General features: G+C 46.5%; 5 protein-coding genes across 6 annotated transcripts; 3 read left to right on the top strand and 2 right to left on the bottom strand.

Annotated features, from left to right (window-relative positions):
- The first annotated feature begins 41 nt into the window (after positions 1-41).
- Positions 42-1,724, top strand: LOC136192076 (electron transfer flavoprotein subunit alpha, mitochondrial-like). Of its 2 annotated transcripts, XM_065980584.1 has the most exons (12): positions 43-101; positions 164-316; positions 374-455; positions 503-585; positions 644-854; positions 906-1,013; positions 1,069-1,140; positions 1,203-1,285; positions 1,339-1,404; positions 1,461-1,506; positions 1,560-1,594; positions 1,654-1,724. In XM_065980584.1, exons 1-12 carry the CDS (start codon positions 75-77, stop codon positions 1,681-1,683), a joined length of 996 nt encoding a protein of 331 aa, XP_065836656.1. In that variant the 5' UTR covers positions 43-74; the 3' UTR covers positions 1,684-1,724. The 2 variants fall into 2 exon arrangements, with proteins under 2 accessions (XP_065836655.1, XP_065836656.1); XM_065980583.1 differs by having other exon boundaries at positions 42-101; positions 644-1,013.
- On the bottom strand, positions 1,614-9,244 carry LOC136192061 (protein unc-13 homolog B-like). The gene is made up of 48 exons (XM_065980558.1): positions 9,115-9,244; positions 9,030-9,062; positions 8,869-8,965; positions 8,694-8,814; positions 8,517-8,622; positions 8,306-8,376; positions 8,203-8,251; positions 7,883-8,142; positions 7,773-7,830; positions 7,630-7,709; positions 7,468-7,571; positions 7,341-7,416; positions 7,243-7,287; positions 7,113-7,184; positions 7,012-7,063; positions 6,849-6,956; positions 6,732-6,791; positions 6,543-6,663; positions 6,374-6,480; positions 6,277-6,318; positions 6,124-6,226; positions 5,883-6,052; positions 5,711-5,826; positions 5,592-5,657; positions 5,445-5,542; positions 5,226-5,388; positions 5,096-5,164; positions 4,955-5,044; positions 4,839-4,895; positions 4,533-4,777; positions 4,394-4,479; positions 4,283-4,336; positions 4,163-4,221; positions 4,038-4,111; positions 3,890-3,986; positions 3,766-3,834; positions 3,641-3,715; positions 3,506-3,589; positions 3,376-3,453; positions 3,230-3,321; positions 2,995-3,172; positions 2,869-2,937; positions 2,742-2,819; positions 2,537-2,678; positions 2,397-2,486; positions 2,308-2,346; positions 2,130-2,253; positions 1,614-2,066 (listed from the first exon to the last, which is right to left on the bottom strand). Exons 1-48 carry the CDS (start codon positions 9,227-9,229, stop codon positions 1,763-1,765), a joined length of 4,746 nt encoding a protein of 1,581 aa, XP_065836630.1. The 5' UTR covers positions 9,230-9,244; the 3' UTR covers positions 1,614-1,762.
- Positions 8,912-10,954, top strand: LOC136192072 (sphingomyelin phosphodiesterase A-like). Its single transcript, XM_065980579.1, has 2 exons — positions 8,912-10,690; positions 10,739-10,954. Exons 1-2 carry the CDS (start codon positions 9,201-9,203, stop codon positions 10,899-10,901), a joined length of 1,653 nt encoding a protein of 550 aa, XP_065836651.1. The 5' UTR covers positions 8,912-9,200; the 3' UTR covers positions 10,902-10,954.
- LOC136192074 (uncharacterized) lies at positions 10,952-12,972 on the top strand. Its single transcript, XM_065980581.1, has 2 exons — positions 10,952-11,576; positions 11,633-12,972. The coding sequence occupies exons 1-2, from the start codon at positions 11,003-11,005 to the stop codon at positions 12,610-12,612; spliced, it is 1,554 nt and encodes a 517-aa protein (XP_065836653.1). The 5' UTR covers positions 10,952-11,002; the 3' UTR covers positions 12,613-12,972.
- A 1,110-nt stretch (positions 12,973-14,082) lies between these two features.
- LOC136192516 (NADH dehydrogenase [ubiquinone] 1 alpha subcomplex subunit 6-like) lies at positions 14,083-14,686 on the bottom strand. Its single transcript, XM_065981159.1, has 3 exons — positions 14,556-14,686; positions 14,370-14,498; positions 14,083-14,319 (listed from the first exon to the last, which is right to left on the bottom strand). Exons 1-3 carry the CDS (start codon positions 14,667-14,669, stop codon positions 14,188-14,190), a joined length of 375 nt encoding a protein of 124 aa, XP_065837231.1. The 5' UTR covers positions 14,670-14,686; the 3' UTR covers positions 14,083-14,187.
- Between the last annotated feature and the right edge of the window lie 3 nt (positions 14,687-14,689).

Consider the following 14,689-nt stretch of genomic DNA (forward strand, 5'->3'; position numbering starts at 1 on the left):
ATGAAGTCTTGTTCTAGTTCTAGACATGACAAATATCACAAACGCAATTACGTTAGCCGTAAGGATAAACCTCGATGTATTCGCGTGTACTAGGACGATACGTAAGAAGACTCGTTGCTCGTTGTCATTCTCTCACTATCGCCTTTCTCTGCTCGTCGAGAAGTGGCGGGGTGTTCCCAATCGGTTACAAAGCACGCTCGTTGTGGTCGAACACACGAACGAGCGCTTGGTTCCCGTCACGCTGAACGCCGTCACGGCAGCGAAGCAACTCGGCGGCGAGACAATAGCCCTCGTCGCCGGAACAGAGTGTGCGTCGGTGAGAAAAGTCGACGAAATCGAACCCGTACCGTACGCTATAGATAAGTCCGCGCAGGCAGCCCGCGAAATCAGCCAAATAGACGGAATATCGAAAGTCCTCTTGGCTGATAACGACGTCTATAAAGGATTCCTGCCAGGTGCGAACGAATTTTCCGAAAAGTCTTCGCTTCTAGATGATCCGTAGAGGTGATGGCTCCTCTGATTGTGGCGGCTCACAAGCAGTTCTCTTTCACTCACATCACAGCAGGATCGGGCGCTTTTGGCAAGGTAAACTCTTAGTAGACCTGACATTATATGAGTCCCAGTTAGGAGTGCATGATTATAGAATATCTTGCCTCGAGTAGCTGCTCTCCTTGATGTTGCTCCTCTTTCCGACGTGATCGACATCAAGTCGGCCGATACTTTCGTTCGGACGATTTACGCAGGAAACGCTGTCTGCACCGTCAAATCGAATGATAGCGTGAAGATTTTTACGGCTCGAGGCACGGCCTTCGAAGCAGCATCGACTGGCTCTTCAGAAGCTCCAACAGCCGAAGGTGCGGGGAGAAACTTAGACGTTTGGAGAGCCAACGAGTGCATCCTTTTAGCTCCTGGTGCTGTCGGTGACGTTCCTCCGGCGTCGAAGTGGATTGGTCAGGCTTTGTCAAAGAGTGAACGACCCGAATTGACGAGTGCAAAGAAAGTTATATCAGGAGGTGCGAAAAACGGTGCTCCGTTTGATTTTTTCTTCATTTGGGAGCGCGAACTCAGGTCGCGGCATGAAGAACGGCGACAACTTCCAGCTACTGTACGATCTAGCTGACAAGATAGGCGACACTGCCGGCACGTTGACTATCCATTAGACACTGATATTCCACAAAGAATAAATCTTCTCCCTTTTCTAGTCGGTGCGTCTCGGGCTGCCGTCGACGCCGGCTTTGTCCCCAACGACATGCAAGTGGGACAAACGGGAAAAATTGTTGCTCCGGTAGGCATGCATCGAAGGGAGTAGCGCTTTTAGAATTTTTCCGCGCCCGTTAGGAACTTTATATTGCCGTTGGCATCTCCGGCGCAATTCAGCACCTAGCTGGAATGAAAGACAGCAAGGTTGTTATTACGTGTACCTCATACTACGTGTCTCCCAAACTGAAGATTCGATATAGGTCATTGTGGCTATCAACAAAGATCCGGACGCACCCATATTTCAAGGTAGATTCTATACCTCACATTCTCGTCCCTAAATTGATTTGCTTCATCTTCAGTCGCCGACTATGGCCTGGTGGAAGACCTTTTCAAAGTAAGCGCCAAAAACGAAGTCGATTCATTAGCAAATAGCTATACGTATGGTTGTACTAGGCCATTCCAGCTATGACTGAAAAGCTTTAACGTACGAAAGTATCGATACAAATAAAGGGCGTTTTTCTGTACACGCTACGAGCCCGCTTGCGCGCATATATATACACACTTACGCATCCAACTCGCGATCTCGCGACGTTACCTTGAGCTGGACGAACTCGCGAACGATTTCGTCCTGAATGCGCCCGACGAGAATTCCGATGACGGCGCGACCGAAGTCGGATACGTTGATTGCGGGAATGAGAGCGAGACGCATCCACCGCGATCCGACTTCGGCGACCTCCTGCAGTCTGACGACGGTCACGCCGACGACGCGATCCGCTCGAGCGAAACAGTAGTCTTTCACGCAGACGTGCAATTCGTAGAACTTTAGCTCGTCGCTTTCTGCTCGCATTGCCATGCCACGCCAATTGCTGAGAATGACCAAAGTCATTTTTTCCTCCCCTTCCCCCCCATGCAGTCACTGCGTTGCTTACAAGTGAAACGTTTCGTTGTAAGTTGGTGATACGCCGCCGCCTTTGCTGTGCGTCGCCTGTCGCCGCTTCTTGCCGGTCAGGTTGGGCCCAACGAGCGTCAGTTCCACGTAGGGACGAAATATACCTAGGTACATGAGAGTCACAGTAGAGTCATGTACATAGAGTTCGCCCTTTCTACCGAAAGATGCGGGCCACTTGAGATCGGTGGCGTGGACGACTGCATGAGACAAAAAAATGGATTACAAAACATAGCTCCTGTCTTGTTACCTTTAACTGTCAATCTGTATTCGCCTGCGGACGTCTCGAAAAGAGATACCTGCATTTGAAGTTCTCCTACGCATTCGTCGAGACACGATCCTAGAAATATCAGCTCTTTGCTCTGTCCACCAAAAATTAGTCGTTTTTACCCTGTGCTGTTTCCCGTTTCACGAAAAGTCCGATCAACTCGTCTGTGCCTTGTCCGTACAATTCGAGCGCCCGTTGAAGATGAACCATTTCTTTGCTCTTTTCTATGGCGCTCCGCTTAAGACCGCTCTCGCTAAAGAAATCCTAAAACACAACAAAAAGTCAGTACGTACATGCATATCCACTGCGGCGGAGGTTTCGACGTACTTTGAGTTCTTCAATGCAAATTCGCAAACTTTCCGTCTGATCGTCGTTCAAATCAAGAGTGCTACTTTTCATCAAATCCTACGCAAGCACAATACACTGACGTCAAGACATCAGGTACGGATCCTACCCGAAGATCGGGCAGCGGAGGAAGAACGATGATTTTCTGCACGTGGCTAATAATCATCTGCCATAAGATCTATCCACAATCGCAGCATGAAAGCACTGCATCTCGTCACAGTAGAAAGGAGCATACCTTCAGAACTTTTTTTACAGCCGTTCTCTCGCATTTTTCCTTGACTTCCTCTTTCCACGTGTCCAAAAATCGCATTACATCTTCGATAACGGACAACGCGTGGTTGCGATCGGAGTTTCGCAGCCCCACCAATTTGACTCGCATCGCCTGTACGCTGGACACAATCTGTGGCTCCATACTAGAGAACGCAAGAAAAAAAATCCCCGCAGCTCCGTTGCGCACTCAGTCAATATACCTCTGGGCATAGATAAGAACAAGTTCGTCGAGTTTGTCGGCGAGGCATTTATTTTGGACGTGATTCAGTATGTCGGATGACCGTTGCGGCATCTACGTGCACCGACCAGTCAGAACGATCGTATAAGATCTTGGCGCATGGCTCACCTCGCCGCCACCCATGTCCTGGTACAACTTGCTGAGCAACTCTCTCATCTCGACAAAATTGTTCAATAAAGTACAGGACTTCGTAAAAGCAAGTGAATTAAGATTGCGAAGCATTTGATTGCGAGCCTACCTTGAGAACGTCCCCTGCCTCGCACACAACTACCATTTCCTTGCACAAGAGATCGGCGTAAAGAGACAGTGCATTCGATATCAGCTGAAAGAAGTGGACATAAAAACGTTTTTTTTTGCTTATCAAGCGGCATACCCGGGAAAATTGAGCCAAGAGAACGGACCGTATGTCCATGTCAGGGCAGTCCATGTTTGTCAGTATTCGAAAGATCTGCAATATACAAATGAGAGAAGCCTCTACGTAAACACGCAATTGACTACTTCTGTCAGAGAACAGAAGACGTCGACGACACTAGACGAGTATTGATGATACGCTGACATCTGCTGGAACTAAACGTAGAAAGCGAATAATTACGTAATCCCCGCAAAAACGTCTTGCACGCACGCCTGTCTCTCGATCTGTTTTGACTGCATTTGTAATTATTCCAATCTGATTTCGATCATTTTCCTGAAACCATCGCAGCAAATAGGGAGCAAAAGCCCTATGGGGGAAGAGCGATCCATTTATTAATTCAGTAGCACTGATAACTTACCGGGGATATCGAACCATGTCGTCAAATTTGTACCGAGGAGACTCGGCAATAAGACCGTCGTAAACGGCTTTCACCTGCATGGAGACAACTTTGGCATAAGAGGAAGAAACTCAATTAACGATTACAGAAAATAACAAGTTAATAGCTTCGGTTGTCGAGATCAATTCCTTCGGCTGAGCGTCACCTTAATTAATAAAATTTTTGTCTCGTACCAACTGAACCGCGGATTCGAATTCTCGATCTACTTTCGCTTTCGCTGTCTCCACTCGTCGACGCGTATCTTTCGTGGGTGCTAAGAGCTGAGCAAACGCAGTAAACACAAGAGAGAGAAAAGGAGCTTCCACGAGCGATCGTACCCTGAGAAAGCACTTCCAAAAGGTCGTCTTCAAATAGCGTCCACATCTCCTCGGCGCTCGTTTCGCCGAGATTAAAATTGCCAAGTCTATAGGCGCCATCGAACCAATACGCGCAAGTCTCTTTTTCTCTAATTCTTACTTCGGAATAAATGGCATGTAGTTGACTTTGTCCTCCTCTATCACCGACACGACAAGATCTAGGAGTTTTTCCAGCGCTTGGACCGGCTTCGTCACGAAGGGATTGAACGCGGGAGGCGGTCGCATGCTGAACTCGCCCGCCTCGTCCACGTCGATCTCCCCATTCTTTTCAACGGCGTCGCCGTCGTTGCCCAGAAGGTTGATTATCTCGCTCTTGATGAAGAAGAAATTGCGCTTGAGGCACTCCTAGAAAACGAAGAGCTTGCGATAAAAAAAAAAACAGCTATTGCACGCACGACGCACTAACCTTGACGCACTCGACTATAACCACTTCACATTTAGGAGTCCCCTTTTCCTTCAAAACCTATGATTTATTTTAGATGCGAACTATGACTGATTTCTCGCGCTTTGATTCGAACTTACCACCATTTGAAAGTAAAGTACGTTCGTCAGCAAATCGACGGATGCTTTCATATCGTCCAGTTTATCCGGTTCGCTCGAGGGAAACGTGTCCTATAACGCGGTGATTGTTTAACTTTTTTTTTCAATGATCACTCGACTAACCCTATAGCCGCACAAATCGATCTTCAGTCGATCTCTCAACGATTCCAAGAGCGTTTGAAATCGTTTTATCTGCAAAGAAAAAAAAACCGTTAACGCGGACGCGTTTGCGACTGTGTCCAGTAAAACGGACGGGAAAGTTGACGGATTGAAGGCGATCGGCAGAAACCACTGGTCGAACGTTCACTCCCGGACTACCCAAACACAGAAAATGATCGTTGATGTGAGTAAGCAGTTCACTCATCACGCCCGCAACGCCACTCTCGTTGTAAATAGACGATAAGGAAGAGAAATGTCTAAGAAAAAAAAAAACATATACAGTACGTATGTATGTACGTTTTATAATACATACGTCATCGCTCGGTAAATGTCCTCGATGCCGTAACGCGTCGCAAATTCGGTCACAATTTTTTGAGCCGGATCGCCAAAGTAAACTTTCCAGCCTTCAGCCTAAATTTTGAATTAATGCACACTTGAACGACCTGGTCCAGGAACTTACTGCGCCTCGTTCTGACGGCAAACTTAGAGCATCCAAATTTCGAATGTATTCGAAGTGAAACATCGTCTGCGAGACGTATCAGTGACGAGAACGCTTCTATAGGCATCGCAGCGAATTACCTCGTGCAAAGACGTGTACTGAAGATGATAAGGCGCGCGACTTTCTTCTCCTTCGATTTGAACGGACAGCTGAAGATGAATGGCTCCCGATACCTCGGATTTTCCCGTTCTTTGTTCTATTCGACGTCGGAGTCTAACGATGTCTATATCTTTGCGGGGGCGGTTCACTCACCCAAGTTGTACCAGACGTCCATTTCTCCGCACAAAGTTCGCACTTCGATGATCGTCTGACCCAAAAAATCGTCCGCTTCGCTGATGAACTTGTTCTTGATTTTCGTTCGAAAATTGTCGTCTTCGTCCCAGACTCGCACTTTGATTCGGTCAGCCGAATCGTGACATTCGCTGCATACCCAAAAAAAGACAAAGGGAGCCAATATACCGTAGTCGACATAAAAACGTTGGTTGTTCATTACAACTGAAACTCTCTGTCCCAGTGAGGATTGAGATTTTGCAAAATGGTCTGAGTTCGTTTCTTCTGTCGGCCAACTTTGACGGTCACGTACGGATCGCTCGTGCCTAGAATCAAAAGTGAAAACGCATTGAGCAGCCTCGCCGTTGAGCAATACCCGTGTCTCTGTCTTTAGCGGCAAGACCTTGGGCTTCGATAACTACAAAAGAAATCCAGTCTATTTGCATGACCTACTTCTCTTGCCGCGTCCTTGCCTTTCACCGTCACTTTCGCCGACCAATGCGATAATCCCTCGGATATCGTTTCCCTCGCTTCCATCAGAGAACTTTTTTGAAGTTTTTCCGGCACTTCAAACACGGTCCTATACGACGAGCCTTGACTAGTATCCCACAAAATTGCACGTGCGTTCGCCGCGTTTTCTACCGAATGTACTCGAAGACGTCTCGTTCGTTGAACTCTTGTTGCTTCATGATGTCTATCATCGCTTTTTTTGCACTCGAAATTGCATCGCGATCTTTTCTCTTGAGTCCTCTTTCCGCCTGGCCTAAAAAAAACGAGAGAAAAAGGGCGTTGGTTACTACGATAGATTCCTAGCACAAATTCCACTATTACGTATTAAGCAGTCAGCATTCATGAGATCTTTGCATTTCCGATGGGCCCGAACGCCGCACTCTTTATTCGTTTGAGCAATCAATAAAAAAAACCCTAAATATTTCATCTCGCCGTAACCTTTGCACTTCAATCCCTGACGAGCCAAGCCCCACAGAAGACCGCCGCATTCGTAGCAGAAAACGGGACGATGAGCCGAGAACGTGTCAAAGTCGTGAGGATGGGCCTCTAGAGGTCCGGTCATCGATTACAGCCTAATTTTTTTAGAAGAAGAACGGTGTACTTGATATGGGATATATGAGAGCAAGCAGCGTCTTCTTATAGACGTGTAGTCGCTATAATACGAAGGAGTAGAATTTGCAAGCGAGCTCTAATTGACTTTACCAGTTCATCATCTCGAAGTAATTCGTTTCCTGGCTGATGAACTACGGTGCTTTTCTTCACGGAGGGAGAGGACTTTTAAGAAACAAACACGTGCACTGACGCGTGAATTTTTTCGAAGTAATGATATTACGGTTTTCCTCTTTTTCATAAAATTTCGAAACGATCTCGCTCTCCGCTGTTGAAACACGAAAAGAATGCAATTATTAATTATGTAACTATTCGACGTGCCTGAGATATGTTCTTTGTTCTCTGACGAATGGCAGGCTGGCTTTCAATCGACGGAAAATATCTCTTGCTCATCTTGCTAAAAGAGACACAATGCAATGTGTAGACTCAAAATAAAGGTTTCTCTTACGTGGCTCGAACGACGACGTCTGCAATGGAAAATTTTCGTCCCTCTAAGCGTTCGTCGCCTTCGGCGCTATTACGATCGAAGAAGATCTTCAAATGAGGCAATTTCTAAAAAAAAAAAGGAAACTATATTGCTTCGCCCTGTCGTGGCAACGTCGTTACAGACTTCGAGTAAATCTTCATCTTTTTCGACGATTTGAGTCACTTGCGTCGCTAACGTCTTAGCTCTCGTCCACAAGAGCTTCGCTGCAAAACGCGAAACGATAGCCCATAGACAAAATTATCCCCTATAGAGAGTGTCGAGACTACCTTTTTTTTCTTTTCCAGGGTCAAACGAGTCCTCCTGGGACGAAGACAGTTGAGACAACTAGGGTATCGATGAAAAGTGATTGCAAGACAAACTGATATGGAAACAGTACGTCAGCACTGCTTTCTCGACTGTTACGTTGACTCGCTATTGAACTGTTTTTCTCAACGTCGCTGCTCTCTTCGCGACCGTCCGGATAGTCACTGCCAGATGTCTCGGCAAAGCTTACAGCAGACTTCCTCTTGGAATTTAACTTCGGATGTCGTCTTTCCTCTACGACTTCGTTTCCTTTTCGCTCGTCACTTTCCCCACTGCTAGGAGTCGAAGAATGTTCTTTTTCTGACGTCGTTTGATGAGTCAAACTGGGAACGGCTGAAAAGACTGATTGTAACGACAAAGTCTGTTTTTTTTTTTAAAAAAAGCGTTTAGTACGTGTAGCGCCGCACTGAATCCTGTCGTGCTGTTCGCGAAGAAAATCCACCTAACGAAGACGTAAATAAAACGCAGCACGACGACAACTACTCTCCTTGCGCACCTCTTCCTCGAAGACTTTATCAAGCAATCGGAGCTTGTCAGCAAGAACTTCGCCTTCTTCTGCCGACAAACCTACGTACAGTACAGGAAACGAGAATATAACGGTACAAAAATATTTTCTCTGTCTCCCAGCCATAAACGCCCTTGGCAATGATAATATTACGTAGTCTACAGCTGAAGAATATTCTACTTTCTCTACAAAAATTCATCACCTGCCGGAAGATCGTAGCGAATATCGACCAAGAGACGATAGTTCGTCAAGTAGCGAGAGCCGTTCGGCGACTGCATCCACAGTGTGCACCATTCGCCGTCGTCAAACTGCGAGAAACCACGTTCAAATAATTCAAATATTCATTAGTTTAAATATAGGATATCGTCATCTATTATACATTCGGTTTGTGAGGAATTATTCCGTCGAGAGGTATAAGCAAGCGACCGAGAAGATGCTGACTGAAGAGTTTCTTGTGCCACAATTCGACGCTCGCCGTTCGATCGAGTCGATCCAATTCCCTAGCAACGGAGTGGTTCCGGGAAACGATCGTTTCCCACGAATCCCCGCCTCACAGCTCCAAATCGCCGTCCCACTCTGGGTTGTGGCCTTTTATCGATCGCGTGTAAACGGACCGATCGCCGATGCGCAGCGCCACGTACGTTTTCCAGCCTAAAGACGTTCGTTCGTCGTGACCCGGACCCCGGGAGCCATTCAAGTCGTTCTTATAGCTAACCTGACGCTTCCGCGGTCAATTCGCCTCGCTTTGCTGGCAACGGGCGACATTAGGACAAAATCGAACGAAGAAAGCGCTTTCTCACCGAGAATACAAAGAAACGACATCGTCTCGTCTGCGTACGACACATTCGGGACATCCGCCAACGCCCACCTGAGATTTCCCCATGGGATGTTGCTCACGTCCGTTTTCTTAGTCATTGCTCTCGACGAAGTCGTCGCGTGGCCTTCGCCACTCGATTATCTTTATCCGCGTTGCGACAAATGTCTCGAGCTTGCCGGGAAGTTTACGAAACTCGTCTACTCGCGGCCGGCGTTCGACGAAGTGCGTCCACACTTGATTTCGTTATGTGAAACCGCACTCGATCAAGGCGGCTGGCGAGGCGACGTAATCTGTCCGGGCCTAGTAGACGCGTATGGGCCGCCGTCCATATTCGTTTTGACCGAATTGTATCTGTCGCCGCTCGAAATATGCCGAAATTTGGAATTCTGCCCGAGAGAAAGAAACAGTAGTAAGGAACCAAGGCAATGTACGGCAAAACGACGTACCCCTGACCCAGAGCCCAAGTCGTCTTCAAATCGTACCACCGACTTGATTCGCATACTTCATTTGACTGACATTCATCTGGATCACGAATACGCCGTCGGAACAGCTACAGATTGCGGTTATTTTATCTGTTGTCGCGCCGGCTTGCCCGGCAAGGGCGAAGCGGGCGCGTTCGGCGACTACTCGTGCGATCTGTCCACCTTTGCTCTCAATCATCTCGTCAATCATCTCCAAAGTCTGGATCCCCAGCCGGACTTTATCGTCTATACGGGTGATAATTCGCCTCACGACGTCTGGAAGCAGAATTCGGAGATGCTTGTTAATGCGACCGATTTTCTCGTCGATTATCTCTCCGCTCGTTTTCCCAATTTGATGATCTATCCGGCGTTGGGTAATCACGAATCGTTTCCGGCTAACTTCTACTATCCTCCCTTTGATCGAAATCTCACGACGATTCTGTCTCGACTTTGGAAGAAGTGGATTGTCCGTTTGCCCGACGACGCAGCCGAGACGATAGAACTCGGCGGATACTATACACTGCTGTTGCGAGAGGGACTCCGTTTGATGGCAATCAATACCGATTTTGGCTATCAGCTCAACGTCTACACGCTTCTCAACAACGAGTCGTCCGTGTTTCGTCGTCAGCGCGAGTGGATGAACGAAACGCTGTACGCCGCTGAACAAAAAGGGGAAAAGGTGCTCATTCTCGGTCACATTCCACCGGGCATATTCACGACTATTGAATCGTACGGCGAATTTTATGTGCCTCTGATTCAACGGTATCGAAGCGTGATTGTCGGCCAACTGTTTGGCCACACGCATCGCGATCACTTTGAAGTGGTGGGAAACGAGTGCGATCTTTCTGGCGTTGTCTTCATCTCGCCTCCTGTTACAACATTCCTTAATGTTAATCCGTCTTACAGGATCTATCTCATGGATCCGTCGTCGTTTGAAATTATTGACTATGAACAGTATCACATTAACCTGACCGAAGCCAATCGACTAGCAAAAATGAACAGAGCCCAAGACGCCAAGTGGGTGAAATTGTATGAAGCACAACAGGAGTATGGTCTACGAGACATGAGTCCGCGCTCGTGGTGGGATTTGTCTGAGAGGTAAGCCGTGACGAAGATTTGATTCTGGTGTTCTGCATTTTATTTTAGGATGCATTTCGATGAAGCTCTTATTGATAAGTTCTATGATAATTACTTCAGCCAAAGTGACGCTCCTCGATCGTGCAACCATTTCTGCAGAAAAAGCATAATCTGCGGCCTGCAGAGTGCTTCGAAATCTCATTACATTGACTGCATGGAGCGTATTTTTTGAATAATTTCACGCAATAAACGCACATCATCACATGATGTGAGCCTTTGATCTAATGGGGTGTTTAGTTTGCGTCACGTGAAGTGTAGTGTGACCAGTTCACGATGTACTCAATTTGCCTCGTTCTTCTGGCTCTTTTGCTTACAAGCGCCGTCGGTTCCCCCGTCTATCCACTTTATGCCATTGATTCGTTTTTTATGCCATTGACAGATGACGACTACAAAGTCATGGCAAACGATTTTACCCACGTTCAGGGCTCTTATACAGCAGATGAACTGGAGCACTTCAAACAAGCAAATCCTCACTTTTCTCCAGTCTGGTATATCCAAACGGGAAAAGTGAGAGCGGACGTGCTGGAAAACGCCGGCCGTCTCAACGCCGCCTTTTATCTTACTGGCACACTCGGTGAAGATCTTGATTCGACGACGACGACATTCACGTATCAGTCCATGCCAAAAGTAGCAATGCTGAAACCCAGCAATACAACAGACAACGTCAGCAGCCACAAAGGATACGTCACATTCATTCGAATCGAAAACGAAATATTGAAGCTGGTGGACGTAAAGCAAACGAAATCCAACGAGAGCCAATTGACCGTTATCAGAGGTTTTGATAAAACGGAAGCAGCAAAACACAGCAAAGGAGCCAATGTATTTGCACCCGCCTACTCCGGATACAGTACGTACAGTAGACTATATAAGCCTTTTCGTATTTCTCACCGTGGCTATTTCTAGGCTATCCAGGTGGTCCACAAGCGCTGACGTATATGCTGGACGCGACCCAACAGCTTGCCGTGGACGTGCTCGTTAATCACACAGTGACAGGCGTTCGCATGGGCTACGCCGGCTCCTGGTTCGACTGCTTCAGCTCGCGACCGTTTCAACCTGTTGACATGGCTGGAAATTCGGCGAAAATGTGGAATTTCGCCAAGAACGAGATATTTAATCAGTCTGACTACATCGTAGTTCAGCGGGAACGACTCAAGGAGGTGTTCGAGCAATCGATAAAGGTCCTCGGCCACAAACCGGTCATATTGGCGAACAACGCTTTCTGCTACTTCACAGGCAACTGCAAGCTACTCTTAGAAAAGTCCCCCGGATTTTTTCCACTTGACGGCTATAGCATAGAAGGCTTCAGCGGACACGAGGATACGACTGATCCGGTTAACGGCTGCGACGCGACCAAACTGAGCCTTCGCTATCCAGCAATTGACGAATGGACTCGAAACGTTGAAATATTGATGAACGCTGCGCAGAATAATCTCGCTGCCTTTCCCATGATTGCCCAAGCCGGATGCAAGTCCGTGTACTTGGAAATCGTCGGAGGTGAAAAACCGGAAATTCGCGATAAATTTGAAAATTTCGGCTATGGGAGTTATTTGATGGGCATCGAGAACCCTGATGGACCAACTCGGTTTGGTATTCCGGCGTTCTATCGCAATGGAACGAGACGCTACGCCTACGTTCATCCACGATACAGTTTGGAAATAGGAACGCCTCAGAAGAGTGCTCAAAATGTGAGCAAATACCAAGTTGCAGGACACTCGTCCTACCTACGACCGTTTTCCGGAGGAATCGTTGTAGTGAATCCTTCAAATCAGACAGATTCACAGCTGGACTTGGGCGGATCTTTCTACGATCCTGTGAGTAAGAAGAAGACTTCTACGTTGGTGCCAGAAGCACAGACAGGCCATATACTTGTAAAAGACGTTTGATGGGAGTAGCTAAGCGTACGCATCGCCTAGAGCTTGCTTGTATGCATGCCACGTGCAGAAAAGGGGTCCCGTTTGTGTTTACCTTCTCATTCGCGCTCTTTCTCTTGCCTGTACGAACGTGACGACGTAGAATCGGCGAAAGAACCGGCTGTTTACGATCATGTCAGCGTCGGCCGTCGAGATTCGAAGCTACGGGAACTTTTTCAAGCGCGCGAATGGCCCTGTAGAGAAAAAGAAATGTGTCGAAACGTTAATCGGAACACGAAAATGCAGTCAGTATCCATCGACGACCACGAGGAGTCCCCCATTATTCTAGCGCCAAAATCAGCGACAGTACGATACCGCATTAATTCCGAATAAATGCCGAATTAATTCCGAATAAATGCCGAATTAATTCCGAATAAATGCCAAATTAATTCCGAATAAATACCAAATTAATTCCGAATAAATGCCAAATTAATTCCGAATAAGTGCCGAATTAATTCCGAATAAATTCCAAATTAATTCCGAATAAATACTGAATTAATTCCGAATAAATGCCGAATTAATTCCGAATAAATGCCGAATTAATTCCGAATAAATGTCGCATTAATTCCGAATAAATGCCGAATTAATTCCGAATAAATGCCGAATTAATTCCGAATAAATGCCGAATTAATTCCGAATAAATGTCACATTAATTCCGAATAAATGCCGAAAAAATTCCGAATTAATTCCGAATTAATTCCGAATAAATGTCGCATTAATTCCGAATAAATGCCGTATTAATTCCGAATAAATGCCGAATTAATTCCGAATAAATGCCGAATTAATTCCGAATAAATGCCGAATTAATTCCGAATAAATTCAGAATAAATGCCGAATTAATTCCGAATAAATGCCGAATTAATTCAGAATAAATGCCGAATTAATTCCGAATAAATGTCGCATTAATTCAGAATAAATTCCGAATAAATTCCGAATAAATGCCGAATTAATTCCGAATAAATGCTGAATTAATTCCGAATAAATGCCGAATTAATTCCGAATAAATGTCGGATTAATTCCGAATAAATGCCGAATTAATTCCGAATAAATGCCGAATTAATTCCGAATAAATGTCGCATTAATTCCGAATAAATGCCGAATTAATTCCGAATAAATGTCGCATTAATTCCGAATAAATGCCGAATTAATTCCGAATAAATGTCGCATTAATTCCGAATAAATGCCGAATTAATTCCGAATAAATGCCGTTCTCGATCCTAGGCCGCACCGTCGTGGTTGAGCCTATGATGCTATTGCTCGCTCTCAAACATTTTTGGGCTCCCAAGCGTTCGAACCTCCTCGCGGTGCAGCCTGGATTGCGCCAATACGAGCGCAAGACAAAACGGTAAGTACCCGGACAGATCTTCTCTTTTTAGGTCTTTTCTCGACAGAAGAAGCGTCGATGCGAAAATTCAAGATGTCGGACAGTAGACGAAGACAACGGAACGCATGGAGGTTTTTATAATGAACGCATGTATGTATACATATAAGACATCGCTAAATTAGCACGGTCTGTACAGTGCACACACTAAACGAACCTTCGCACGATCACTGCTCATAACCGTCGTAAAACTTGGACAGAAAGTCTCTTTTCGGCGGCGCTTCGCTCTCGCGAAAGTACCGCATGACGTGAGTCTTTTGCTTCCACACGTTGTGAGTCTCCTCCAATTCCATTTTACCCTACGAAAACGCTCTCGTGCAACGTAAAACGAAATAGAAATCGCTCTCGCCTTGACAACGAGCATGTCGATAACGCGAGGATCTCTAACGTGGCTGTTCCTCACGAATTCCTCTCTTAGACGATGTCTGGCCATCCTAACAGGCATGTCCAAAGCGTACGTCTCTATCATGTGCGGAATCTGCTCAAAAAGAGACGGTTTGCCGTGCGAAAACGTTCGAATAAAAAGAGACCCCACCTCACGATACCAAGCTCGATACAAATTCAGCGCTCTGCGTCTCGCTTCGGCAAACGTGGCCGACAGAATCGGCTTCGCCTGCGTCCGAGCAGCAGAAGCGGCAGTGGATGCCATGGCACACACACAGCGTAGCG

The sequence above is a fragment of the Oscarella lobularis genome, chromosome 10 (assembly GCF_947507565.1).
Source record: "Oscarella lobularis chromosome 10, ooOscLobu1.1, whole genome shotgun sequence".
Classification (NCBI taxonomy): domain Eukaryota; kingdom Metazoa; phylum Porifera; class Homoscleromorpha; order Homosclerophorida; family Oscarellidae; genus Oscarella; species Oscarella lobularis.

Coding starts and splice junctions, on each gene's coding strand:
- LOC136192072 (XM_065980579.1), top strand. CDS start 9,201: ATGTTGCTCACGTCCGTTTTCTTAGTCATTGCTCTCGACGAAGTCGTC. Junction 10,691..10,738: donor TGGTGGGATTTGTCTGAGAG/GTAAGCCGTGAC, acceptor ATTTTATTTTAG/GATGCATTTCGATGAAGCTC.
- LOC136192516 (XM_065981159.1), bottom strand. CDS start 14,669: ATGGCATCCACTGCCGCTTCTGCTGCTCGGACGCAGGCGAAGCCGATT. Junction 14,499..14,555: donor ATCGAGCTTGGTATCGTGAG/GTGGGGTCTCTT, acceptor CTTTTTGAGCAG/ATTCCGCACATGATAGAGAC. Junction 14,320..14,369: donor TCGACATGCTCGTTGTCAAG/GCGAGAGCGATT, acceptor GCGTTTTCGTAG/GGTAAAATGGAATTGGAGGA.
- LOC136192076 (XM_065980583.1), top strand. CDS start 75: ATGTATTCGCGTGTACTAGGACGATAC. Junction 456..502: donor CTATAAAGGATTCCTGCCAG/GTGCGAACGAAT, acceptor GATGATCCGTAG/AGGTGATGGCTCCTCTGATT. Junction 1,507..1,559: donor GGACGCACCCATATTTCAAG/GTAGATTCTATA, acceptor CTTCATCTTCAG/TCGCCGACTATGGCCTGGTG.
- LOC136192074 (XM_065980581.1), top strand. CDS start 11,003: ATGTACTCAATTTGCCTCGTTCTTCTGGCTCTTTTGCTTACAAGCGCC. Junction 11,577..11,632: donor ACCCGCCTACTCCGGATACA/GTACGTACAGTA, acceptor GGCTATTTCTAG/GCTATCCAGGTGGTCCACAA.
- LOC136192061 (XM_065980558.1), bottom strand. CDS start 9,229: ATGACTAAGAAAACGGACGTGAGCAACATCCCATGGGGAAATCTCAGG. Junction 7,710..7,772: donor CCCTGGAAAAGAAAAAAAAG/GTAGTCTCGACA, acceptor CGCGTTTTGCAG/CGAAGCTCTTGTGGACGAGA. Junction 2,067..2,129: donor TACAACGAAACGTTTCACTT/GTAAGCAACGCA, acceptor GGTCATTCTCAG/CAATTGGCGTGGCATGGCAA.